The following is a 25,962-nucleotide window of genomic DNA, read 5'->3' as shown; positions in this document are numbered from 1 at the left end:
AGAAACTGACAAACAGAGCAAGGGAAAAGCCTTCTTCTCCCAATTTCATGTATGAAAATCAGGGCCTTCGTTGTTGGAGAAGGTGGTGTGTCGTCCAGACCCAGTTACAGGAAGCCCACCCTGTGAGGAGAAGTCGACGGGTTCCTGCTCAGAGCAGAGATGAGCTTTGTTTTCTCCATGGGGAATTTCCACACCGGGCCACCAGATTAATTGCTAAGTGATAGTCTAGATTGATACTGTGTGGGTGGGGACGCTTTTTTTGGTCAAATATCATGACACATCCTAATTTCATATTCAGAGAGTAGAAGAGACACATATTGTAAATACTTAGAAGTCGTTCTCATCCCCTTGGAAAGTTGTGGGGGTTTATCTAAGGGGAACCTTTTTTTTTTTTCTTTTTTTTCAAAAAAACAATACCTACTACTGCATCACAATATTGTAACGTTTGTAACTCCAAGAAACAAGTCAGCCTGCCTTGTTTTTCTCTGTGCCCACTGCTCGCAGGGACAGCTCACTTCCCAGTACTACTGCAAACGTGGCCTCTAGGGCCTGCTTAGCGCCGCAGCTGAAACCCTGGTGCCCTCACCCATCACCGCGTGGCCCTTACGTTCTCACGTTCCAGAGCCGCTCTCCGAGTGTCCGGCACACCGGCAGCGCTCAGCAAACGTGAAGGTCTGTTATTTGAAGTAATCTGTCCCCTAAGTGTGTAACCGGAGAAACAAAGTGTATTTGGGAGAGGAAACAAGCGTGCCTAGACCGGGCAGCATGTGCCATTCTGCTGTACTTAATTTATTCAAATTATATTTTTCAAGGGGGTCCTGAAAAATTATTTCGTAAGTACTGTGTTTGGTTTTTTTTGTTGTTTTTTTTTTTTTTTGCTGGAATCCTATGAGAAGTAAGAGATGCGTGCTTCAGCGGAGAGTATCTCCTTTACTCACAAACTGAAGCATTTACATCCTGAGGGGGTGACTCACTACACAGTCGTATGCTGTAGGGCCCCGCATACGTTAGTTTTCCTGCTGCCTCTGTCCGCTCATTCATTCACTCACCAATTTTTCTGAGGGGCTCGGGGCTGCCGGCGGCCAAGGCGTACGTGCTGCCGGCCTTCCTCACTTTCCTCGCTCTAAGTATTGCTGGGCCCCAGCCTCAGGCACGCCGCCGCGGTGGGGGACGGCCGGGGGGGGACAGTGAGGCTCGGTGCCCGCCGTGCAGCCGGCGGCGGGGCAGGGTGGGTGGCAGCGGGCCGGGCAGTGCTGGGAGCCGTGGGAGCTGCGGCCGAGGCCGGGGTGGCCACGGGGAGGCAGCGGGTGCCGCCAGTCCCCTTACACCTGTCACCCCATTTTATAAATAGCTCAGGGACGAGAGCTGTTGAGAAACACGGCCCAGGTGAGCGGCTTGGCCTGCGTGCTCGAGCTCAGCGCCTGCCCCCCCGGTGGCCCCGGCCATCCTCGGCTGTCCCCGCGGGAGCCAGGCCTTCGCTGGCCGGCGCTCTGTGTCACGTCCAGCCCTTCTTTCCAAACCGATGCAAAGCGCGGCAAAACGGTACCACTGGAATTCCCACTTTCGGTGAACCTTGTGTAAACCAGGAGAGCGAGGCGCTAGCCAAAGGCAGGTGTCAGGCATCGCATGTCTCCGGGGCCTGGCACTGCATCCGGGCACCTGCTGCCGTCAGGCCCTTGGCACGCCCGCCCGCCCGCCCGCCGCCGCTCAGAGCTGCTGGGGCCCCCGAGGGGCCGGTCCAGGTGCACGCTCCTCCCGTGTGCCGCACGCACAAACGGTGTACCTTGACCCAACCGTGTACGTCTCTGTTAAAAAAAAATAATGCCTAAGTACGTGCACCGCGTTGTGACCTACAGACTGGCCCCCGCAGCGAGGTGGGCTCCCGGTGGGGGCCTCGGCTGGTGCTCCCCGCGCCCCCCGCCAGCCGGCAGGGCCCGCCCGCAGGGGCACCCGAGCATCAACAGCTTGTTGGCAAACAGTTGTCACCGTCTCTACATTTTGTAAACGAGGCTGTTGTCTAAAGGGTGAACCGATGTTCGTCTGGGGCCGAATCCGTAGGTATGGATCAGCCGAGACCTCGACCCCAAGTCGTCTGGCTTTCCGTCGAGTGCTCTGTCACCCGAGTGAACTCACAAGTCATCATCAACCATGAATGTTAATAATCTTGAATTAGGATCAATGTTGCAGGAAGAAAGCGAGAACCACCCAAATCAGCCCCCAAGGGGTCCCTCTGTCACCGTCGTGGACCTTTTGGAAGCCAAATGTCAGATCCGGGTCCTGCCCGCACGGGCCACAGTCCCCTGGAGCTCCGCACCCACGTGGCTGACACGATGTCCTGCGGCCCCTGTTGACGCCAGGGCCCGTCAGCATCCCCGCGACGCCCTTCCCGCCCTGCAGGCCTCACCCACGCGCCGAGCCGTCCGCGCACAGGCGAGGCCCGGCTTCACGTTGTGCAAGACCCAAAGCCAGGGTGTCTCGACTCCGAGTAATTGAGCCTGTGTCCTTTCGGCAGGATTTCCGTGCACTTTCCTCTCCCAGGTCAGAAAAGAGCAAATCTGCCAGCGCAGCCTCCTCAGAGGCTGCTGCCCGACGTCAGCCGCGCTCTGACAGGCTCCTTCGGCCTCGCAGCCCGCGAGCAGGGGAGGCAGCACGGGCTGCCGGGGACCCGCGCCCTCCCACGGCTGGCTTGGGGGCAACGTTTTAAGACAGAAAAGTCAGCAGACACTGAAAGCCAAGCCTCGTCGGGGCTTAGTTTTCCAGACACACCTGGAGGCCTCCGCGGAGCCGAGTGAGCGGGCCGGCGCGGCCCGTGCGGTGCTGCTGCTGCGCTCGAGGCTGCCGACAGCCTGTAGCCTGGAGTGGAGAGAAAGGAATTGAAATTCTAAAGTAGGAAGACCACAGAGATCTTATCTGTTTGACGTTTGTGAACCTTCAGACCTCAGTCCCTAGACACGGACGCTGCGTAGTCTCTGGGTCCGGCGCCCTGCCTCCACCCCTCCTGAATATATTCTTTAACCTTTCGAGAACTTAGAAAAGTTGAAATTGCAAGTAAATGTTTCACAGGTTAGTGTAAATCGCATTACAAGGATTATTTTTTCTTTTCTTTTTTCTCTTTTTTTTTTTTTTTTTTACGATCTAAAACCGTTTCGTACCACGTATTTGCGACATACAACTCAGACACATATGTGAATACCAGCAGGTTGGGAGGAAACGTAGTAACGGAGACTCTGGGGTCGTAACACATACTGGGGACATACACACATCCTACTTGAGGGACCTAATGTCCCCCTACCTCTGATCCTGCCTGTCAGGGTCCACCCTGAAGTAGAAGCTCAACAAAGTGATGTCAAGTGACTTACTGAGAACTACCAGCCATTCCCTCAGAACTAACAATTTCAACCCAATATGTAAAAATATTAAAAAATTAAAAATTAAAATACTTACCACTCCCTGTATGTAATACAATGGGTAGCTTTTTGGAGATAGGCAATCAGTGATCTGTTCTTCGTTTTTAACGTTTTATCGTCATTAACACCAGCATATGCATTGCTTTGGAAGGTTAGGATGATATTTCGCAAATCTCCCACCTCCAGCTAAACATGCCTGTTTCCGGCACGTTCCATTTAACGCCGTCTTCGTGAACCTTTACTGACCCGACATGTGGTTTGACCGGGAGCTCTCTTTCTCTTCATCCCTAGGGCCACAGATTTTTTTCCCCCTTTTTTCCAACATTAGCATTTACCTCTTAAAGCGGTCGCCCTTGTTTTTTTTTTTTTTGGAGGGGGGTACAATTATTTCATTTTGTCCTATTCATAAAAATTAAGTCCCCGAGAGGTACAATTTTTTTTTTATCTCAATTTGTTCAGGTTGAGGCCTTGTGTTCCTTCTAACATATTATCCTTGTGAAACCTGTGGTCACCCCAAAACAGGAAGCTTGATTTTGTTTTCAAATTTTTTATCAACAGCAATATAGTTCTAATAGTTGAAAGTATCTTGTGCTTTTATTCTTATTATTCACAGCTTTGTCTCTAGAGTTACATTGAGTAATTTGGATTTATCTCCCTTACAGGGTTTTTTATTAGTAATGCTCAGTCTGATGGGTTCTTGCCAGGAAATGTTTTTCCTATCAGGGTCAGAGTGGGAGTTGAGTTGATAGCATGTGACACTGGCTTGCTTTATTCTAAGTTTAATTTTCTGCTTTTTAGTCAGCACTGTGGCCCCACTCTTCTCTTTTACATTGAAGAATTTTAGAAGCTAAAAACTGCCCTCACACTTCCAGTCCTCATTGCTAGAAACTTGCTAAGCCCCCGGACTCCTGACGTTTGTTCAGACAGCAGCCCCGGCGGAACCCTGGTTTTCACGAAGAGCTGAGACTGTTGCATTTCTTACCCTTAGTTCCTCGTATCCCCACCGGCCTAAGATTGCGCCTGTATTCTCAGCGAGCGTGTGCCAGAGGTGCACCCGTGTGCCGGCCCCTCACGCTGTGCCCCCGCGACCGTCGGAGGCCCAGAGCCCTTCCCTCTGGGAGCAGGGACGGCCCTGGCTGCCGGGCGATGTCCCAGCCAGGCCTCCCTTTGGCCTCACTCTACGCAGGTGGACAACCCAAGGCAACGGCTCCGCTGTGGGCCCCCGCCCCGCCCGCCGCCAGCACAGTGGGTGCTCACTTCACTTCCCCTTAACAATAGGCTCCTGACACTTTTCTCTCTACCTCCCAGGTGAGACTTGTCACCTTGCAGTTACTTGGTTTCGACTGATTTCCGAATTCCATCCTTTTGCTCTTCGACAGTTTTCTTAATTTTCCCACCGGCAAAAACAAGAACACCTGAACCCCCAGGTCCCTAAGCAGTGTATGTAAGTTGGCTCCTCAAAAGCAAAAGAGTGCACCTGTGTGTACGCAGCCTGCAAGCCACTCAGGAGCTAGCTGCGTACTCCGACTCGGAAAGTGTCAGTTCGGAAAGTTGATTCTACGTCTTGGCCGTTAATCCCAACGTTTCTGAATAACCAGTAGTTTGGATGACCTTAACGGAAGAACATTCTCCTTAAGATCGTTACTGTTAACATCCATGATCTAACAGCACAGCGGGATTTTCTCTGTTCTGCGGAAAGGAAAGTCTCCGTCATTTGCAGTTAATCCTGGAAGGCACTCCAGGGGCAGTGTTCTACTCCAAGGGAAAACGGCTTCCTTACAGTTACGGTAGAGCTTCGTCTTGGGTTTACATTTTTCCTCCTATAAGATAACGAGGCAAGCTCCTAATGAGCCCCATGGACACCAGGGCTGACGACGTGCACTGTCTCCCGTCCTGCCCACGGCAAGCCTGCCAGCGAGGCGCGTCCTCATGCTCTGATGGAGGAGAGAATTGGCCTCTCTGTCCCCTCGCCAGAAGCCATGGCCTGTAGGTGATGAAGCGGGTTTGATCCAAGATAATCTGACTTCAGGGGATCCCCCGCCCCCCGCCAGGTGGCTCAGTGGTTAGCGCTGCCTTCGGCCCAGGGCGTGACCCCAGGTCCCAGGATCGAGTCCCACGTTGGGCTCCCTGCATGGAGCCTGCTTCTCCCTCTGCCTGTGTCTCTGCCCCTCTCTCTGTCTCTCTCATGAATCAATAAATAAAAAACTCAAAAAAAAAAAAAAAAGATAATCTGATTTCAGACTCCTGCACTATTAGGTCTTGTGCACCCTGGCTTTTGAGTGCAGTAGTGCTTGTTAATTCTCTACTGTCCCAAAATCCTATATTTTGTCCAGTCTTTAAATTGCTTTACAGAATCAGACTGATTTTGTACCAAGTTTCTCGCAGAAGTAATGTTTTAAGATCAAAATGGTCATTCTGCATAATTTAAGTTTTACCTTTGGAAGTAAAATGCTATAATAGGTGTTTAGCTTTTGTAAGCTTTGGTAAATATCTTTTTTTTTTTTTTTGGTCTGCTAATGTGTGTCTGTACTGTTTGCACACACACACATTCATGAAGAAACTGAAGGAGAATCTTATCAATTTTGAAACACACTGGCCATCAATTTCAGAGAAATAATGACAGAAATGGAAAAACAATGAAAGAAAATGGCTAATTTAACTTTTTTTTTTTTTTTAACCTGTACGAAAATAGTCCTTTTACCATTTGGTCCTCAAAAGGAAATAGACAGTGGTAGTGTTACTTTCTGTTTCTTCTTAGAAAACTCTAAGACAGTAGTACAGTACACAGTAATGCCATCAAGGGAGACGGGGAGTTTGTTTCCATTAAATGCCTTTTTTCCCCTCCCTCATCTTGATTTCAGGTGTCAGAAACTATTTAAAAGAAGCATTGGTGAACATAATTGCTGTGCATGCAGAGGTAAGCTGTCATTAGATGTTCCTAAGAAATGTGGGTAACTGGAAAAAAATGAAAAGAGGCAAATTTGATGGGTTTTATGGTCTTTTTTCCCTTCAGAATGTATCTTAACTATAAATAAAGTACAGCTCGATTCTCACGTGTGCACACACGCACGTGCTTTTTAACTATGAGAATTTTTTTTTTCTGAAACTGTGTTTAAAACCAAATTCATTAATGTTCAAAAGGTAAGGAGAAGAGAGATTGAAAAGATGTTTTTTCCTTATCTTGGGTTGAAAGGAATGTTAAATCCCTTATGTCGGAGAATTCACCGACCTCTTTTTACCCAGGATACAAACAAGCATCGGTGTCTTACTCGTGTAGCAGCGGGTCCTTACACGGTGGCTGGGATTCCAGAAAACTAGACTCGTAGAAGGTTGGGCCGAGAGGGCAGGCTGAGGCTAGGAGACAGGTGCAGGGGTTCTATCAGCGGTGACTAAGGGACACGTAGATGCTGGTGCTCCTGGTTCACGCTCACCTTGCCTTCAGCTTCACCCGAAGCACCATCGTCTGAAGCTTAACGTGAACCTCCTTTGTTAACATCCTTCTTAGAAGGACTCTTCTCAGTAACATCAAAAGAAGCACAGCCTCCACCATTATCACCACTGCGACTCCCGCCTCGCTAATCTCACAACCCATTACTCACTGCTTTGCCAGGACTTTCAGAGTTGTTATGGCTCATAGACCGATGGGTGACCAGATAGCACGGGGCCCAGCGAGAGGTTATCATTAGATAGTTTCCACTGCTGCGAGTGCCTTTTGAGCTGTAGGGGCCTGATAGAGGTGTATTTGGTTTATAGCATTGTCCTTACCCACAATGATCAGAGGTTGTCAAGGTAAACTGGAAAAACATGGATAATCAAGGCGAAGATAAAAGAGTAACCAAAGGAAACAGAATGCTGCCTCGTTCCCAAATTTGGCTCTAGGATTAAAGCAACTAGAGCAGAAAGCAAAATGTAGTATATTACAGTTTTCATTTCCTAGTAAGGGAAAAATCCACACATTCTTCTATAAAAATAAAGTCTATTTTTTTTTTTTTTAGAATTTATGTATTTATTTGAGAAAGAGAGAGAGAGTGAAAAAGAGCATGAGCAGGGAGGAGAGGGATGGTCACCGACCCCGGGATCATGACCTGAGTCGAAGGCACCCAGGCGCCCAAAAATAAAATGTATATATTATATGACTGTAGCAAGAATTTATCACATACGTTTTTTAATGATTTTATCAGAGATACACAAATGCTCTCGTAGTGTTAGCTTCTAGTAAAATTAGGGTATAGAATTAAATCATCAGCCAGTGAAAGCATTTCTGTGGTAGATGGATAGTGGTGCTCAGAGGAATCATACAATATGTAGGCATTTGCAGTGATGCTGGTGATTCCTAAAGAGGCAGCTTTTATTAACGTCCACTCTCAGGAACCATGATTTGTATTAGGGTTTTCAAACCCCCTTTTAATTTATCTCGGCGACTGAAAATAGAATTTCATTCATAATGTTTATTATTTAGTATTTCCCACATGATCTTAACTTGACAAATTTATAAGTCAGCATAGTAAAATGTTTCACCATATTTTCAAATATAATATAGCTCTTAGCCTGAAAATATCAAAATTCAAAGTTTGGAAATAATGTTTTATGTCAAGTGAAATACATATAAAATTTAGCAAATATTGGGATGCCCGGGTGGCTCAGCAGTTGAGCATCTGCCTTTGGCTCAGGGCGTGACCCCAGAGTCTCAGGATTGAGTCCCCGTCCAGCTCTCTGCATGGAGCCTGCTTCTCCCTCTGCCTGTGTCTCTGCCTCACTCTGTGTCTCTCATGAATAAATAAATAAAATGTTTAAAAATTCATTCATTCATTCATTCATCCATTCAGCAAATAGTGAAATTGGGGACTTTGTTGTCCAATACACAATAAAGTCCCCAATATGATATGGTGTTTGTTTTAATCTAAGAACGGTCTGACCCAGTATGTTTTTCTATTAATTGTGGTAAAAAAAAAAAAAAAAAAAAAAAAAAAAAAAAAAAAAACCTGGCACAGCATGTTTTTATTTATATAACTTCCCTTTTAGAAATAATATTTCTTTTTGTGAAAAGGGCAAGAAGAAATCTTTGAAATTATTTTTAGTTTGTCAGCATCAGTAATACCTTTCAGAATTATATTTGCTGATATTTTTAAGAGGATTAGTTTTGGCATGAATCACTCAATACAACTGAAGTAGAAGTCTGTAACTTCCTTTCACTCATAATAACTTAATAACTATCCTTTAAAAATAGGACTTAGAAGACCTGTGACCTCCTTGTTTTGTGCATTTTTGTTTGTTTGTTTGTTTCTAACAAATTCAAGTCAGGAAATGTTCCCTCAATGCATCACTTCTTACTTTAAACCCTTCCATCAGGTGTTCACGATTTCCAAAGAATTGGTACCTCGAGTTCTATCCAGGGTGGTGGAAGCAGTTTCTGAAGAGCTAAGTCGGCTGATGCAGTGTGTTTCATCCTTCAGCAAAAATGGAGCATTACAGGTACCAAAATCAGTCAGTCCCGCATTGAACTTTTATTTCATTTAGAACATATACATGTATTTTTAGTTATCGATCTTATGCTATACGGACAGGTTTGGGGCTTGTTTTTGTTTTTGTTGTTTTGATGAATCTGCTGATTTATCATCTACCATCGTATCTTTTATATTGTCTACGATTTTTATAGGGCTTCTGTTTCTTTAGAGCAGAGCAAGACCCTCATGACTCTTGTGACATATGAATGCAGATTCCTTCTAAAGTTACGTGATTTGTTTTTCAGTTTACAACTATCTTCACTCAATTCAATTTCGCAGGAAATGTTTAGCATTTAACTCTTAATAAATCTTTTCAAACCATTCAATGCAATTTTCATAGGAATGACCACCGTCTCTTTGCACTCACGATCCATCGGTTTATGTCGTAGTTATTGAAGTCACATGGTCATAATAGCAAATACAACTTCCATAAGCCAGATGCTTCTTGGTGTGCGTATGACCAAACTGAGAGCAGCCAAGGTATGCAGCATATGGGAGAGTCACCTACTACCTATGGACTGCAGTGACCTCGAGCGTCGCGAATGTGTTCTTAAAAAAGTACTGGCCGTTTTCCTTCCAGTACTGGCTGAGGGAGTTTCCATCAGGCCCACTCCCAGCAGATAACAACTGTAATCATGCATAATATAGAAGAATCCTAAGTGTAAACACAAAAACCTGAAGATACTGGAGGCCGGCCATGAGCGAGTGATTCTGGAGGAAAGGGCACTTGAGGAATTTTTCACTTCTTACAGATTTTAGCCTCGAGGCAGGGCGAGGAATGCCTACAATTTCACAAAACCTGCTATGTTTCTGGCTTGAAGAATAGGCTTCCACCACAATTACAGGAAAGTGAGGTATCCCAGAGAGCAGAAAACAAGAGCCACAAATGTATACACTGCAGAAATCACCAGCTGACCCTTGACCTACTCCTGCCTGGTCATAGTCTCCTCCAACCAGCCCAGTTAGGCTAGAAGAACTGCAGTAAGACTTGAAGGGCTGCCCAGGAGCCAAGAATTTTCAGTCTGAGTCCAAATAAGTTAATTACTTGCTAAAACAAAACAAAAGATCAGTCCTCTTTAGGAGCATATTATAGAGCCCACATAATATTGACAGTGTCCAGGAAATTATCGAAATTTACATGAAATGCACAAATGAAATAAAACAGGAAAATATGACCCATTCTCAATAGAAAAGCAAACAACCGAGACCAATCTTGAGATGACGCAGATGTTGGATTTTGAAGGCAAGGACTTTAAAACAGTTGCATTCAGTGATGTAGGAACTATTCATGCTCATAATGAATGAATAGTTAGGAAACCTCACCAGAAAAATAGAAACCCAAAAAAAGGAACTAAATGGAAATTCTGGAATGGAAAAATACAATATGTGAATTTTTTGAAGTCTTCTAGATGTGAATAACAAACAGCAGAGTAGAGAGGACGAAAGAGAAAGTCAGCATATTTGTAAATCAACAGAAATTACCCCATAGAAAGAACAGAGAAAAGAGTCATTGGAAAAAATAAATAAATAGAACTCCAGAGACCTCTGGGACCATGTCAGAAAGTCTAGCATACAGGTAATTCGATTTCTAGGAGAGTCAGAATGGCTAATCAGGACATGAAAGGATGGCCAGCATCATTAGTGATCAGAGAAGTGAAAATCAGCGCTACCGTAATAAACCATTACCCGTCCGCCAGGATGGAGAAAATTAAAGACTTATAAATACCGAGTGTTGGCAAGACTGGAGAGAAACTAGAAGCCTCCCACACTGTTGGCGGTATAAAACGGTACAGTGACAAGAAAAGCCTTTAAAAAGAAAAACAGAAGCAAAAAAAAAAAAAACAACTAAACACACGAGTACCCTTTGACCCCGCCATTCCAGTCCTCGGTATATAAGCAAGAGGACTGAAAACATGAGGGCCAAATGCTACAGATGGCCCAGGTATCCATCAGCAGAATAAAGGAAGGGCAGGTGCAGGTGAGCGGTGAGGGGAAGACGGGGACCAGCTGGGTGAACCTCAGGAGCATTCACGGGGTGAAGGGAGGCCTGCACAAAAGCTCGCACACCGTATGGGGCCATTCGCAGGAAATTCTCAACAGATAAAACTATCTATGGTGGGAAAAGTCCAGCGCTTTCTTCTAGGTGGTTGAGATGAACTCGGGAGGGGCCCGAGGGCTAGATTCTCTCAAAGCCAGCAGGGAGGGCGAGGAAGAGCTCCGCACGCCCAGGAGGATGGCCTCCGAGGGACGGGGCGGCCCTGTCTGATGGGAGGACTTCAGGGGACTCTGGCCCCCAACCCACCCTCACCCACCGGGGGTCACTGTGTGAGGCCGCGCTCTTTTGAGCAGATGACAGGTTAACCGGAAATGACCACTCACCTAAGGGCTAATGCACCGTCTTCAAACCTTCCTGAGACACAGTGTAGAGAGAAGTGGAACCACAGTTTGGTGCTTTCTTTTTTTTTTTTAAGTTTTTATTTATTTATTCATGAGAGACAGAGAGAGAGAGAGAGAGAGAGGGAGAGAGGGAAAAGCAGGTTCCATGCAGGGAGCCCGACGTGGGACTCGATCCCGGGTCTCCAGGATCACGTCCTGGGCCGAAGGTGGGCTAAACCATGAGCCCCCTGGGCTGCCCCAGTTTGGTGCTTTTCAGTGATCCGAGGACCCTTGATCTGTACGTGAAGTCTCACTTTTTCTTTCTTCTTTTTTCTTTTTAAGTCTCACTTTTTCAAGCTTGCAAAAAGGTTTAAGCTTTGGGTTACCGTTTTTTGTTGTTCTTGAAAGTTTTACGCAGATGAAGCTCACCTGCCACACAGTGTTGTCTACAAGGCAAGAAGTATGCACAGTTCAGTGAATTTTCTTTCACTGTGTCGACAGAGTTGTGCAGCCATCTACACAGCCAGCTCCAGGACACTGGACCCTAGAGGAACCCTCCCAGCCGCCCTTCCCGGCCACAGACGAGCAGCATCCTACTTTCTGTCTCTGTGGTTTCCTTTCCTTTCATCCTCTTCCCTCTCCTTCCCTCCCATCTCTTCTTTTTTCTGTTTTTCTTCTTTTCTTTTTTAAAGATTTTATTTGACAGAGAGAGAGAGCATGAGCAGGGGAGGGGCAGAGGGAGTGGGACAAGCAGACCATCCCCCCTCCATCCCAGGACCCGAGCAGAAGTCAGATGCTTCACCCACTGAGCCACCCGGGCACCTTCCATGATTTTCCAACCCTATGATTTGCCTGTTCTGGAAATTTCACATAAACGGAACCATATGAATATGGCTTTTTGTGACCGGCTGCTCTTGCCAGTTAGCGTAGCGTTTGCAGGGCTCATACGTGCTGCAGTGTGTTCCAGTACGTCACTTCATGTGGTGATTAGACAGTATTTCATCCTGTGAATATACCCCATTTTCTCTGTCTGCTCCTCGTCGGATGGCCATTCACGTGGTTTCTACTTTTTACCTAATAAGAGCATTCCCATACGAGTTTCTATATGTTTTAATTTCTCTTGGGTATAATCTTAGGAGGGGAATTGCTAGCTCAGATGGTTACCCTCTGCCAGACTGTCTGTAAACCGACCTGTTCCATTTTACTTTCCTACCAGCAGTTTCTCCACATCCCCCCAGTGCCTGGTGCCGTCCATCCTACTGATTCCCGCCACCGCACTGCGTGTCAAGCGTCCCCTCATTCTCTGGGTTGCTTGTTACTTTCTTGATGCTCTAGGTTGTGGCACAGAAGTTTTTAATTTCGATAGAGTCTAATTTATTAAGTTTTTATCTTGTTGCTTTTACTTTTTTTTTTTTTTAGTTTTAATTCTAATTCCAGTGCAGTAACACGCGGTGTGATGTTAGTTTCGTGAGTCCAACGTAGGGAACCAACACTTCCACACGTCACCTGTTGCTCACCTTGACGAGTGCACTCCTTAATCCCCATCACCTATTTAGCCTCCCCTCACCTCCTCCCTTCTGATAACCAGCACTGTTCTCTATTCTTAGGGGTCTATCTCTTGGTTTCTCTCCTTTTTTTTTTTTTTCCCCTTTGCTCCTTTGTTTTGTTTCCTAAATCCCACATATGAGTGAAACTATATGGTATTTGTCTCTCTCTGGCTTACTTCGCCCTGCGTGGTACTCCAGCTCTATCCAGGTCATTGCAAACGGCAAGATTCCATTCATTTTTATGTCTGAATAACATCCCATTGCATGTATATCTACGTGCATACAGACCACATCTGTATCCATTCATCAGTTGATGGGCCCTTGGGCTACTTCTGTAATTTGGCTATTTTAAATAATGCAGTAAACTTAGGGGTGCACCTATCCCTTTATTAGTGTTTTTGTTTTCTTTGGGGTAAATCCCCAGTAGTGCAGTTGCTGGATCATAGGGTAGCTGCATATTGTTGTCCAGAGTGGCTGCACCAGCTGGCATCCCCTCCAACAGCGCAGGAGGGTTCCTTTTTCTACATATTCTCACCATCTGCTGTTTCTTGTGATGTTCACTTCAGCCTTTCTGACGGGCTGACAGGTATGAAGTGATACCTCATGAGTGATGAGCATCTTTTCATGTGCCTAAGACATATCTATGTCTTCTTTGGAAAAATGTCTGTTCATGGCTTCTTCCCATTTTTTTAATTAGATTATTTGGTATTTGGGTGTTGAGTTGTATAAGTTCTTTATATATATTGTATACCGACCCTTTATCAAATACGTCATTGCAAATATCTTCTCTCTTCCTGTAGGTCACATTTTAGTTGGGTTGATTGTTTCCTTCGCTGTGCAGAAGCTTTTTATTTCGGTGTACTCCCAATAGTTTATTTTGCTCTTGTTCCCTTACCTCAGGAGACCCGTGTAGGAAAAGGGTACTATGGCCAATGTCAAAGAAGCTACTGTGTTCTCTTGTAGGATTTTTATGGTTTCAGGTCTCACATCTAGGGCTTTAATCCATTTTGAATTTGTTTTGCTATATGGTGTGAGGAAGTGATTCAGTTCATTGCTTTACATGTTGCTGTCCGGTTTTCCCAACACCATTTGTGGAAGAGACTGCCTTTTTTTGTATTGAATATTCTTTCCTGCTTTGTTGAAAATTAATCGACCACATAGTTGTGGGTTTATGTCTGGGTTTTCTGTTCTGTTCTAGGGATCTATATGTCTGTCGTCAGGCCAGCACCGCACTGTTTTGATCACTACAGCTTTGTCATATAACTTGAAGTCCAGAATTGTGATGCCTCCAGCTTTGCTTTTTCTTTTCAAGATTGCTTTGGCTATTGAGATCTTTTGTGATTCCATACAAATGTTAGGATTGTTTGTTCTAATTCTGTGAAAAATGCTATTGGTATTTTGATAGGAATTGCATTAAATGTGTAGATTTCTTTGGATAGTATAAACATTTTAACAATATTTGTTCTTCCAATCCATGAGCATGGAATGTCTTTCCACTTCTTTGTGTCATTTTCAATTTCTTGTATCACCGTTTTATAGTTTTCAGAGTATAAAGGTCTTTCGCCTCTTTGGTTAGGTTTATTCCTAGATAACTTATTATTTTGGGTGCAGTTGTAAATTATATTGATTCCCTAATTCTCTTTCTGCTGCTTCACTATTGGTATATAGAAATGCAACAGATTTCTGTACCTTGATTTTGTATCCTGCCACTTTACTGATTTTGTGTATCAGTTCTAGCAGTTTTGTGGTGAAGTCTTTCAGGTTTTCTATATATAGTGTCATATCGCCTGTAAATAGTGAAAGTTTTACTTCTTCCTTCCTTACTTAGTTGACTTTTATTTCTTTTTGTTGTCTGATTGCTGTGTCTAGGCCTTCCAGTAATATGTTAAATGAAAGTGGCAAAAAAAAAAAGACATCCTTGTCTTGTTCCGGACCTTAGGGGAAAAGTTCTCAGTTTTTCCCCCTTGAGGATGATGTTAGTTGTGGGTTTTTCATGTATGGCCTTTATTATGTTGAGGTGTGTTCCTTGTTAATTGATTTGTAAATATTGAACTACCCTGGCAATCCAGAAATAAATCCCACTTGATCATCATGAGTGATTTTTTTAACGTATCATTAGATTCTGTTTGCTAGTATTTTGTTGAGGATTTTTGCATCAGAGATATTGACTTGTAGTTCTCTTTAATCATTTCTTTATCTGGTATTTGTTTAGTGGATAATGCTGGCCTCATTAAATGAATTTGGAAGTTTTCCTTTTTTATTTTTTGGAGTAGTTTGAGAAAAATATGTATCAACTCATCTTTTAATGCTTGGTAGAATTCACCTGTGAAGCCATCTGGTACTGGACTTTTTGCTTTTTGGGAGTTTCAGTTTTGGTAGTTTATATGTTTCTAGGAATGTATCCATTTCTTCCAGGTTGTCCAGTTTGTTGGCATACAGTGTTTTCATAATATTCTCTTATAGTTGTATTTCTGTGCTGTTGGGTATTTCTTCTCTCTTATTTGTGATTTTATTTATTTGAGTCTTTCTCTTTTTTTGCTGATAAGTGTTTTATTGATTTTTTTTTTTTCAAAGAATCAGCTCCTGGTATCATTGATCTGTTCTATTACTTTTTTAGTTTCTATATTATTCATTTCTTTTCTAATCTTTATTATTTCCTTCCTTCTGCTGGTTTTAGATTTTGTTTTCTTTTTCTAGCTCCTTTAAGTATATTTAGGGTTGGGGTTTTGTGTTTTTGTTTTTGTTTTTTTAGGTTTTTCTTGCTTCTTGAGGTAGGCCTGTATTGCTCTATATACTTCCTTCCTGGAACTACTTTTGTTGCATCCCAAAGATTTTGTCTCCTTGTGTTTTCATTTTCATTTGTTTATGTGTACTTTTTTAGTTTTTTGATTTCCCAGTTGACCCATTCATTGTTTAGTAGCATGTTGTTTAACTTCATATATTTGTGTTACTTCCACATTTTTTCTCGAGGTTGACTTCTTGTTTCATAGCCTTGTGGTCAGAAAAGATGCATCATATGACTTCAGTGTTTTTGAATTTGTTGAGGCTTGTTTTGTGGGCTAATATATGATTTATTCTGGAGAGTGTTCCGTATGCACTTGAGAAGAATGTCTATTCTGCTGTTTTAGGATAGAATGTTCTGAATATATATCTGTTAAATCCACCTGTTCCAGTGTGCCATTCAAAGCCTTTATTACCTTGTTGATTTTCTGTTTAGGTGGTCTGTTTATTGATGTAAGTGGGTGTTAAAGTCCCCTACTATTACTGTGTATTATCAATTAGTTCTTTAGGCTTGTTATTTACTGCTTTTATGTATTTGGGTGCTCCCAAGTTGGGTGCATAAATTTGTAGAATTATTATATCTTGTTGGATTGTCTCCTCTATTATTATATAGTGTCCTTCTTTGTCTCCTGTTACAGCCTTTGTCTTAAAGTCTGTTCATCTCAAATAAATATTGCTACACCAGCCTTTTTTTTTTTTTTTTTTTTGACATCCATACACATGATAAGTGTTTCTCTATCCCCTCACTTTGAATTTGTGGTTGTCTTTAGGTCTAAAATAAGTCTCTTTTAGGCAGCATATAGATGGGTCTTGCTTTTTATCCATTGTCACCCTCTGTCTTTTGATTGAATCATTTAGTCCATTTACATTCAAAGTAATTATTGATATGTATTTATTGACATTTTATTACTTGTTTTGTGGTTGTTTCTGAAGATTTTGTCTAATCCTTTCTTGTCTTTCATGACTTGATTTTCTTTAGTGATATAATTGGATTTCTATGTTTTTATTCTTTGCATTTTTATTAGTGGTTTTTGAGTCGTGGTTACCATTAGGTTTTTGTATATAACATCTTGCGCAAACTTGATGCCTTTTTTTATATGAGTTCATTGACTTATTTTTTTTACAGAATTATTCCTTTTTATTGCTTTTATGTTCCTACCTTCATACTGTCACTTTCTGTCTCTCCTTTCCACTCAGAGTCTCCTTAATTATTTCTTGCATGACTGGCGTAGTGGTCGTGAACTCTTCTTGTTCTTCTTTGTCTGGGAAGCTTTTTATCTCTCCTTTTATTCTGAATGATAGTCTTGCTGGGTTGAGTATTATTGCCTGCAAATTTTTGTCATTTCTCATGCTGAATATATCATGCCACTGCTTTCTAGCCTGCTACATTTCTGCTGAAAAATTCCCTGCTAGCTTTATGGGGTTTCCTTCATGTGTTACTGTCTTCTTCTGTCTTGATACTTTTAAATTTTTTTCTTTATCACTATATTTTGCCAATTTAATTACAACATACATTGGTGGGGGTCTGCTTTTGTTGATTTTGTTGGGGGTTCTCTGTGCCTCCTGGACCCAGATACCTTTTTCCTTCCCCAGATTCGGGAAGTTTTCAGCTACTATTTCCTCAAATAAATTCTCCCTTTCTCTTCTTCTTGGTTTCATATAATACGAATGTTATTACATTTGATGAACTCACTGAGTTCCTGAAGTCTATTCTCATTTTACATAATTCCTTTTCTCTTTTTGTTCAGCTTGATTACGCTCCATTACTCTGACTTCTAGATCATTAATTCACTCCTCTGCTTCTTCCAGCCTGCTGTTGATTCCATCAAGCATGTTTCTAATCTTGTCTATTGCAAGATTTGTTTTCTTCATATGCGCTAGTCTGTCTCTTGCCCTTCTCTGCAACTGCAACCCCCTCCCCACTACAGCAGCCACAATCTGTCTTCAAAACCACATCTGATTGGTTCTTTTTAATTTTTGTGTTAAGGATCTCACTGATACCTTCCACTCTCTTTTCAAGTCCAGTGAGTATCCTTAATGATCACTGCTTTAAATACTCAATCAGGCATGTTACTTATGTCTGTCTTGCTTAGATCTCTGGCCATGGCCTTGTCTTATTCTTTGCTTTGTGACAAATTTCTCTGTCTTCTAATTTTTTCTAAGTCTCTGTGCCTGTTTCTCTGTGTTAGGAAAGCCAACTCTGTCTCCTGTTCTTGAGGGTAATGGCCTTATGTAGAAGAGGACCTATAGTACCCTGCTGTGTAGTGTCTTCTGTTCTCCAGGGCCTGGCACGTCCAGGAGTGTCTCCAGTGGACGCTGCACATGCTCTGCTATTTTGTCCTGGCTGCTTTATCCTTCAGGCCAGTTGTTTTTGCTGGTTATGGGCAATAAGTGGTCCCTGGCCTGAACATGGCACATTTTAACTTTGGTGTCCTCTGGTCTGCTTATGAAATGAGGCCTGTTACCACTGCTGCCACAACTAAGGCTGTGCAAAACTCCCAGGTGGAGAGACATGGTGTTGGCAGGGGTTTGGGTTAGTGTTCTGGGGGAGGAGACCCACTGCACTGGGACTGAGGCTAGCACCACTGGGAAGGGTGGTTCCACAGGAATGTTGGGGGGCAGGGCTTGGTGTAAGCAAGTTAGGTAATGAGGTAGTGCTATGCTGGTTCCCACAGGTGGTTTATGCTGAAGGGCAGGGGAGGGAAATGGCACCTGCCAGTTCCTTTGTTCCCGGGGAGGGGGGTGAGGGGGGGGGTGTCTTTTGAACATTCCAAGTGAGCAAATAGTCCCCTACTGTGTGTGCCCCAGGTGCTCTTCAGATCCCTGTTTCCAGGCTATATCCAGGTTGTTTGCCAGCCTTCTCTCCAAGAGCAGCATAATGTCCTGCAGAGTCTATCTCAGCCAAGTCCACTGACCTGTGAAACTCTAAGCTTTCCACCCTACTAGATGTGAAAACTTACAAAATTCAACCTCTCTTGCTTTCCAAGCCAGTTGCCATGGGGATGTTTTCCTCATATGTGCTAGTCTGTCTCTCACCCTTGTCTGCAACTATGACTTCCTCCCTGCTGCAACGGGCCATGATCTGTCTCCAAAACCACATCTCTGCACTTCCTACATTTTTTGTTATGGCCTCTTCTCTACCTTTAGTTGTAGTTTGTTCTGCCGGTCGCCAGGTCTATTCTGGGGCATTTAGGATGATTTGATAGTTACCTAGTTGTAATCATGGGATGAGATAAGCCTAGGGTCCTCCTATGCTGCTGCCATCATCCGATTCCTGCTGACCTTTAACACTCCAGGCTTTGCTTTAAGACTTGCGAGTTGCAAGAGCTCACGAAACTTGGGCCCTCTCACTTTCCAAGCCAGTTGCTCTGGGGATTTATTTTCCTGGTGCACTTCCCTGTGAGCTAGTCTGTTTCTCTTCCTTCTCTGTGATCGTGGTGGCCACAATCTGTCTCCCAGACTGTATCTCCATACTTTCTACCTTCTTCGATGCAGCCACTTCTCTGCCTTTATTTTTGGAGTTTTTTCTGCCAGTCTTCAGGTCAATTTCTGGAGTATTTAGGATGGTTTGATAGTTATCTAGTTGTATTCGTGGAATGAGGTGAGCCCAGGGTCCTCCTACTTTGCAGCCATCTTCCTCTCCTTCTTTGTCACTTGTACTTTTGATATAATGTCTAAGAAGGCTTGCCTACCCCAACATCACAAAGATTTACTGCTGTTTTATTCTATGTGTTTCATAGTTTTATCCCTCACCTTTATGTTTATCATCTACTTTGAGTTAATTTTTGTGTTAAGGGAAGGATCCAAGTTGAGTCTTTTGCATTTGGAAACCCAGTTGTCCCAGCACCATTTGCTGAAGAAATTGCTCTTGCCCCATTGAATGGTCTCAGCACCCTTGTCAGAATCCATTGATCATAAATGTAAGGTTTATTTTGGGACAGTCAGTCCTGTTCTATGATGTGTATTTCTGTCCATATATCAATGCCACACTATATTAATGATTATAGATTTATCATGAGCTTTGATGTTAGAAAGTGTTTCTCAATTTGTGTTATTCTTTTTCAAGTTGTTTTTGGATCAACTTGTCAATTTTTATTAAAAAAAAAAAAAAAAAAAAACAATCATCAAACAAACAAAAGCCGGTGGTGATTAAATCTGCAGAGCTTTGTTTTAGATTTGAGATTAAAGTCAGTGTACCCAAAAGGGCATAGGTATAAGAAAGTAAGCCAGTCTGTTTCCTTAAATAATCCAGGGACAATGTTTCAAATTTTGCTTCCTCTCACAATCATACTAAAGGAAACATTACTGGTTAGGTAGTGAATACAGATTTCTGGAAAATCCCTGTATAGGTTGAACCTTTTTATAACAAATCTGACTCCCTGCCTTCACAGAGTCATACTTGACTTTGAGTTAATTTTGAGTTAGTTAATTTTAAACTAGTAAAAAACTAGTTTGTCATAGCTGATTTCTTTGGAGTGTTGTAGAAAGTCTGTTCATAGTTAGTAGGTGGCAGGTGGCGGGGAACCACGTGCTGGCAGTCTTCTGTCAACCGTCTCTGCAGTAAGCAGGCTGAGACTATCTGCTCATCGCTTGTTTCAGTTTAATAATTGATGCAGTTCCCCTCACTTTTTCCTTTTCTCATCCTTAGGCACGGCTTGAAATCTGTGCTTTGAGAGATACTGTGGCTGTTCACCTGACACCTGAAAGCAAGTGAGATGCTAAATGTTTTTGTTCTGAATGCTTCATTAAAAATAAAGATTATCTTATTAGTATATAAAATCCTTTGTAAAGATAACTGGTCAGAGTGAGTGCTCATGATTGTGATGTGATAAAGTTTACATTGCATTAATTTTTTTCGCTAAAAAGCATAATAAGCCAAAGACTCCTAATACTGGTTCTCTGTAGCATAATATAAAGGAAAAAAAGGTTTAATATGATTTTATGTTTTTCATTCAGTAAGATAAATCTTAATCTCATAAGTGATATAGCAGAGCATTATATATTTCTGTTAAAAAGGAAAAAATAAGAATTGAGTCTTAATCTATTCATAGCAGACTCTGAGGGACCGTTTAAGCATTGTAAATATCAGCATAAGAGGAAGCCTTGTGGTTTCTCTACAAAATTTTGTAGTGGAAATTTGATGATAACTTTTAGCTGTTTTGAATGAAAGTCAGGATTTCCTATCGAAATATCAGTAGGTGAACTGAAACATTACTGACTACTTGCCTATACAAAATTGTTTACTCCACTGGCAGTCGTGCCTAGGAAATACTGGGCTATATTGTTAATATGCCTGAGAATCCAAGTAGTATAGAAATAAAATGTCTAAGGACACTTGGTGTGATACAGTTACTCATCTCCAGCTTTTGAGGACATGCCTTACACCATCACTTGTACAGTCATTATCACAACTAAAAAGACTTTCAACAGTTTTTCCTAACAAATGAAGTTAGCTTCTTATTCCTGTTCCTGATGGCTGACCAGAGCCATTCTGGATGGTTCCCATGTTAGTTATGGAGCCACACCTTTTCCCAGTCATCATTTTTCTACATAAAGTACTAAATAATAGATAATAGAGGGCACTCCACTGAGTCCATATTTGATGTGGGTACATGCTTCATGTAGGCACCTAGGTATTCCTTTTAATTTAACCTTTAAGAGCATGAGTTCCTCATCTACACAAGAAAGATAATAAGTAGTTTCTAGGCAGAATTTTGGGGTAATTAAATGAAAAAATGTGCCAAGTTACCCCCTAGCCTGTTGGTGTACTGCAAATAATCAGTGGTATTGTCTTCATCATCATCATCATTACTGTCATAATGTAAAAATAAAGAATAATAGCATTACATTACTTTTTGTTGATTGAGAAGAGATTTAAGATGACGTGATAACAGCAGAGACTCCTCTCTGCATCAGGAAAGAGGAAAGTCGACTTCATAGTGGGAAGGGAGCTGAGTTTGCCCACAAGCTGTAGCCTGTTCCTTGCCCTAACCAGGAACAACTGAAGTTTCCAGGACCAGTTTTTATAACCCTCTTGGAACTTCGTAGTCTCTCTGTTTGCTGCTGTGATATTTGCCCCTCGTTTGAGAAACCTCGCCCAAGACAATGTTTGCTAGGGCACTGGTGAGGGTCCAGTTTTACAATACAGGATCAAAGACCACCTTAAAGTCAAGAATAATCACATTTATTTCTTTACCTTTAGTCAATGTTATAAAAGAAGAAGAGATGAGAAGTTAAAAATTATTCCTTAGTGACCAGTATAAGTCATTACCAAAGGATTTCCCCTCAAGTGCTTTTTTTTTTTTTTGATTCGGTAGCTTTTCTGGTAGTTTCTACTTTAAAAAGTTAAGCATACCAAATCGGTGGGTTTTTTAATTCACACCTTTTTAGGTTTTCATGAAAAGAAAGGATGTTGAATTAAAACCAACCAGTCAATCCCCACTTACCATACAGATTTTAAATATGATAATAACTAAATGCTGTGGACTGTTTAATTAATGTAAATCAGGCCCTCTACATGTTAATACTATAAATGCCCCCATTTGGTAATCTCTCACAGGATCATCTCTATTTCTAGTTCGTTTCCTCCCTTTCTTACCAGTTGCTTTACTAGTTCAGTTTTGTTCTGAAAAGACTTTAAAAATTGAACATTTCCATATTATGAAGCTCTCATCTACCGTGAGTAGCACCCTGCTGTCAAAATCCGTCTCTTTTAGCTTTTCAAGCCGTGTTTCATTTCCTTGTTGAGTTTTCTGACCCTGCTCCTGCAGGGCCTCCGCCTGGGAACCATACCTTGTACCCTCACTTTTACTTTTACTTTTTCTATTGTTTTTCACTTTTACTTTTTCTACATGCTTCACTGGCTTATACAGGTTCCTTTACATTTAAGATGTACTTAAGAGTTCTCAGTGATGCTCTTGATCCCCTTTAGAAATATGAAATGTTCCAACTTGAATGTTGCCTGTCTGTGTTCCAGGTCGAGTTTTAAACAGGCTTTAGAAGCCCTGCCTCAGCTTTCAAGCGGAGCAGATAAAAAGTAAGTTCTATGTGCCGATTTCAAGGGCAGCTCAGATGTGTGAGCAAGGTTCTGTTACCTCGAAGGACTGTTTGAATAGGTAACGGTTTGGGCGTCAGGATGTACCCGACGGCCCCTGGCAGCATGCGTTACGTTGGCTGCACCCGGCCTGTGTCCCAAGTGCAGAAAAGGTAAAACCTTTCCCCTGCGTTTATGGCACTTGAGACATTAGTTCTGTTCTTGTTTTAAGTGACTAATACAGAAAACATTTTAAGAAAGTTTATTCTGACTCAGTAAACTATATCATTGCCCTAGATTTTTAAAAAGATATTAGAGAAATGTAAGAAGGGCAGCATAGTAAAATGCAGAGCTTGATGATTTTTTTTCCTTGGAGTAGCTCAGCAAGGTGGTTTGTTTTGTTTTTGTTTTTGTTTTTTTTGTTTTTGTTTTTGCTTTATATATTGCAAAGTAGTAAAAAAGTGAATTTGTACACGTGACATAATGAAATTATATACATTCCATTAACATTATGTTAATGGTTTTGCCCAGAGTTTAAACTTTGCTACTCACAAAAGAGGAGATTCTGACCTGAGACAAAATGTAGGCCAGGCAAATCTCAGAAATGCTCTACCCCCGTCAGCTGGGGTAGCGGAAGCGCTGTAGGTCTTTGCTCCTCCACTCCCCGTAGCTGAAGTCCATCCGCCTTTGCATTTGGCTGCTCAGTCCGCAGACATGAAAACCGTGGTGCAGGCTCTGTGATTTCGCGCAGGAGACTGTTCTGGAACCCAGGGGGTGGAGAGAACACGTGTTCTAGTTCTGAGCTTTGTTAACCCCACGAAATCATCTTCTCACCATTAAGCCCACTTCTTGGTGCTTCATCTGAAACAAATGATCTCTTAAGATCCTTTCTGGCCCTAAAATCAGACATCAAACCAGTTAAAGAAACTGAGTCATCAAGTACTAGGATAATTTGCCCACCGAGTTACAGCGGACCCTGATTCTCCTGGCGCCTAATTCACCACCTCCGTTTAGCACTCTCCAATATTTGTTAAAAACGAGAATGCAAAACAGGAGGAAAAGACAAATAGGCCAGGGGTCAGGATGAGGAGAAAGGTGGCCGCAAAGAGGCAACACAAAAGGATTTGGATTTGAAGGGTTGTTAGGTTGCTACTGTGTATTTATCAGTATCCGTAGACCTGTATGCCCAAAGGAGTACATTCAGTATGTATGAATTTTTACTTATTCTTATGGTCTTATTTTTGTATTTAAATTCAATTAGCCAGCGTAGAGTAGTGAATCAAAAAAGAAGTATAGCCCCAAACATTAATGGGCTTTAGGAAGAAATCTAATTATTAATCTAGGGGAAGGAGACAGGAGGGAGATTTCTATATATAAATACAAATATGTATATAAATATATATTCCTTTTGATTGGCTTCTTTGATTAACTTACTTCTGTTATTGAGTTAATCCGTAAGTAAATAGCTTCTCAGCGAGCAGAATCGAGAGCCGGCACTCGTCCCTCCTGTGTGCTTTCTCGTGTTGCTAGGCGACCTCAGTGTGCAGGTTGTAAAGTAGCTTCTCGTCCCTGCAGGTTGCTGGAAGAGCTGCTGAACAAGTTCAAGAGCAGCATGCACCTGCAGCTCGCCTGCTTCCAAGCTGCTGCTTCCACTGTGATGAAAACATAATCACCTCCAAGATAAGGGCATTCCGGAGATTGGCATCTCATTGGTCGTTTTAGTACCCTCGGGGTATTGGCATTCAGAGCAGTGGGTTTGCAGTCTGTCTCTTTTTTTCCAAATTGCTACCTTAAAGAGGGGTCTGTATACGTTTTATTTCAACCAAAATGGCCTTGTTTGAAATGCCCAAGCATTACTTTGTCATTTTTATTACATTCGGCCCTGTCTGTCTTTAAAATACCTTTAAATATACATATTCTTAGCTAGATGTTGCACAATGAGTGCTGCAGGAGGAGCTGCTGTTCCAGGGGGTGCCGTGAGGTGGCATGTGACTAAGATGTGACCGAGGCATTCTTCAGTGTCTCGTGTGCCAGACCTGTAGGGTCGGCAGCTTCCAAGACACGTGGAGAAATTGTAAGAAGACGCTTGGAAAGTTAGATACATAGACGTCCTTGGAGCCTGAACACTCCTGAACCGTACATCTGTCCTTAAAAACTTTATTTCATACCTATGCCTCTAAGTCTCCTAACTCAAATGGATTTCTAGAACATCTGCGGTTTGCCTAGGAAAATGTTACCTCTGGGGTAGATCATCTGTGGTCCCGATGTCCACGAGTTAACCTTGTGTTTTGCTGCCTAACTTCTGTTTCTCACTGAGCTAATAAACACCAAGCACCTTTCGGTGTGGCTTTCCTGTGTCTTACTCACCCTTAATTCAATGTGTCTTCGTGTCCATGCGTTGCCTGCCCCTGCGGACCCGCTGGTTCCTGCGGTGGGGCTTGGCTACCCCGCACACGCTGATGGGGACGGCTGCAGGCCTCGCTGCTCCCAAAGGGAAGCCAGCGCCTGGTGACCCCTCCTGCCCACTGCTCGCTCCCCCCTCCCGCGGTGTCCCCCCTCCACCATCCTCCCCCTTGGGCGGACCGTTCTCAGTGGCTGCGGGCACGCCGCCCGGGCAGCCTGTGTTTTCTGAGGATTCCAGGATACTCCCCTGTCACCAGGCGGTAGAGGCGTCTGGTGAACCTCCTGCTGTTTGCCCTACATTTGCTGCTGACTTCGTTTACCAGAACAGGTTCAGGGCACCGTGACCTCGTTCAAGGTCAGCTTCCCCCAGCTAACTTGATCACACCGTCTGCCCAGAACACTGAGTAATTTTCTTACCCGGAGGCTGTGTGTCAGGGTTCTCAGGTACTTCTGTGGATGTCACAGAATCCCCTTTTTTAAATCAGTATCTTTACGAGCACAAGTAGCCGTGGAGCGCAGTGTGGCCAGATACAGTGTCAGCCATTTAAAATTAAAAAGCCATTAAAAGTCCGTTCACTCGGTGTATGAGTGACACCACGGCACCTGGAAGTGAAAGTCTAATTTTTCAGATGTGCTTGATACACTTACCGAGGAATACGCAGGCTGTGGTCCCTCCTAAGCGTGTTAACTGTCACATCCAACAGGATCATGAGCCGAGCGCAAATCCTCCGTCCTGAGTGTTTGTTATTTTAAATATCCAGTACAGGGCGTCCACCCAGTAAAGGGGGTGTCCTTAACACAAGATGCAGTTTAGTTGTTCTTCCCCTAAGCGTCTGTATTTCAGCCTTTCATGGCCTGTATGACTTTTTATGTCTAGTTTTCATGCGCAAAATAAACACTTAAATTCTAGC

The 25,962-nt window shown here is 43.0% G+C and overlaps 1 protein-coding gene and 1 long non-coding RNA gene across 11 annotated transcripts in view; one reads left to right on the top strand and one right to left on the bottom strand.

The window, feature by feature from the left end:
- Nucleotides 1–24,987, top strand: part of EXOC2 (exocyst complex component 2) — a 225,168-nt gene extending 200,181 nt beyond the window's left edge. For all 8 annotated transcript variants that reach the window (XM_049105967.1, XM_049105966.1, XM_049105968.1 and 5 more), the window contains 5 exons: nucleotides 6,269–6,324; nucleotides 8,757–8,879; nucleotides 20,264–20,325; nucleotides 22,592–22,651; nucleotides 24,224–24,987. In XM_049105967.1, coding sequence (XP_048961924.1) covers nucleotides 6,269–6,324; nucleotides 8,757–8,879; nucleotides 20,264–20,325; nucleotides 22,592–22,651; nucleotides 24,224–24,317 — 395 coding nt within the window. In that variant the 3' untranslated portion in view covers nucleotides 24,318–24,987. The remainder of the gene's footprint in view (nucleotides 1–6,268; nucleotides 6,325–8,756; nucleotides 8,880–20,263; nucleotides 20,326–22,591; nucleotides 22,652–24,223) is intronic.
- On the bottom strand, nucleotides 20,181–24,230 carry LOC118353345 (uncharacterized). Of its 3 annotated transcripts, none has more exons than XR_007408397.1 (3): nucleotides 24,083–24,230; nucleotides 23,219–23,544; nucleotides 20,181–20,315 (listed from the first exon to the last, which is right to left on the bottom strand). It is a non-coding gene; the product is annotated as an uncharacterized LOC118353345 (long non-coding RNA). The 3 variants fall into 3 exon arrangements; XR_004812137.2 differs by having other exon boundaries at nucleotides 23,219–23,509; XR_004812136.2 differs by having other exon boundaries at nucleotides 23,219–23,408.
- Nucleotides 24,988–25,962: the final 975 nt, after the last annotated feature.

The sequence above is a fragment of the Canis lupus genome, chromosome 35, assembly GCF_003254725.2.
Source record: "Canis lupus dingo isolate Sandy chromosome 35, ASM325472v2, whole genome shotgun sequence".
Taxonomy (NCBI): Eukaryota; Metazoa; Chordata; class Mammalia; order Carnivora; family Canidae; genus Canis; species Canis lupus.
Note: the sequence above shows the minus strand (reverse complement) of the source record. Positions and strands in the feature narration are given on the sequence as shown.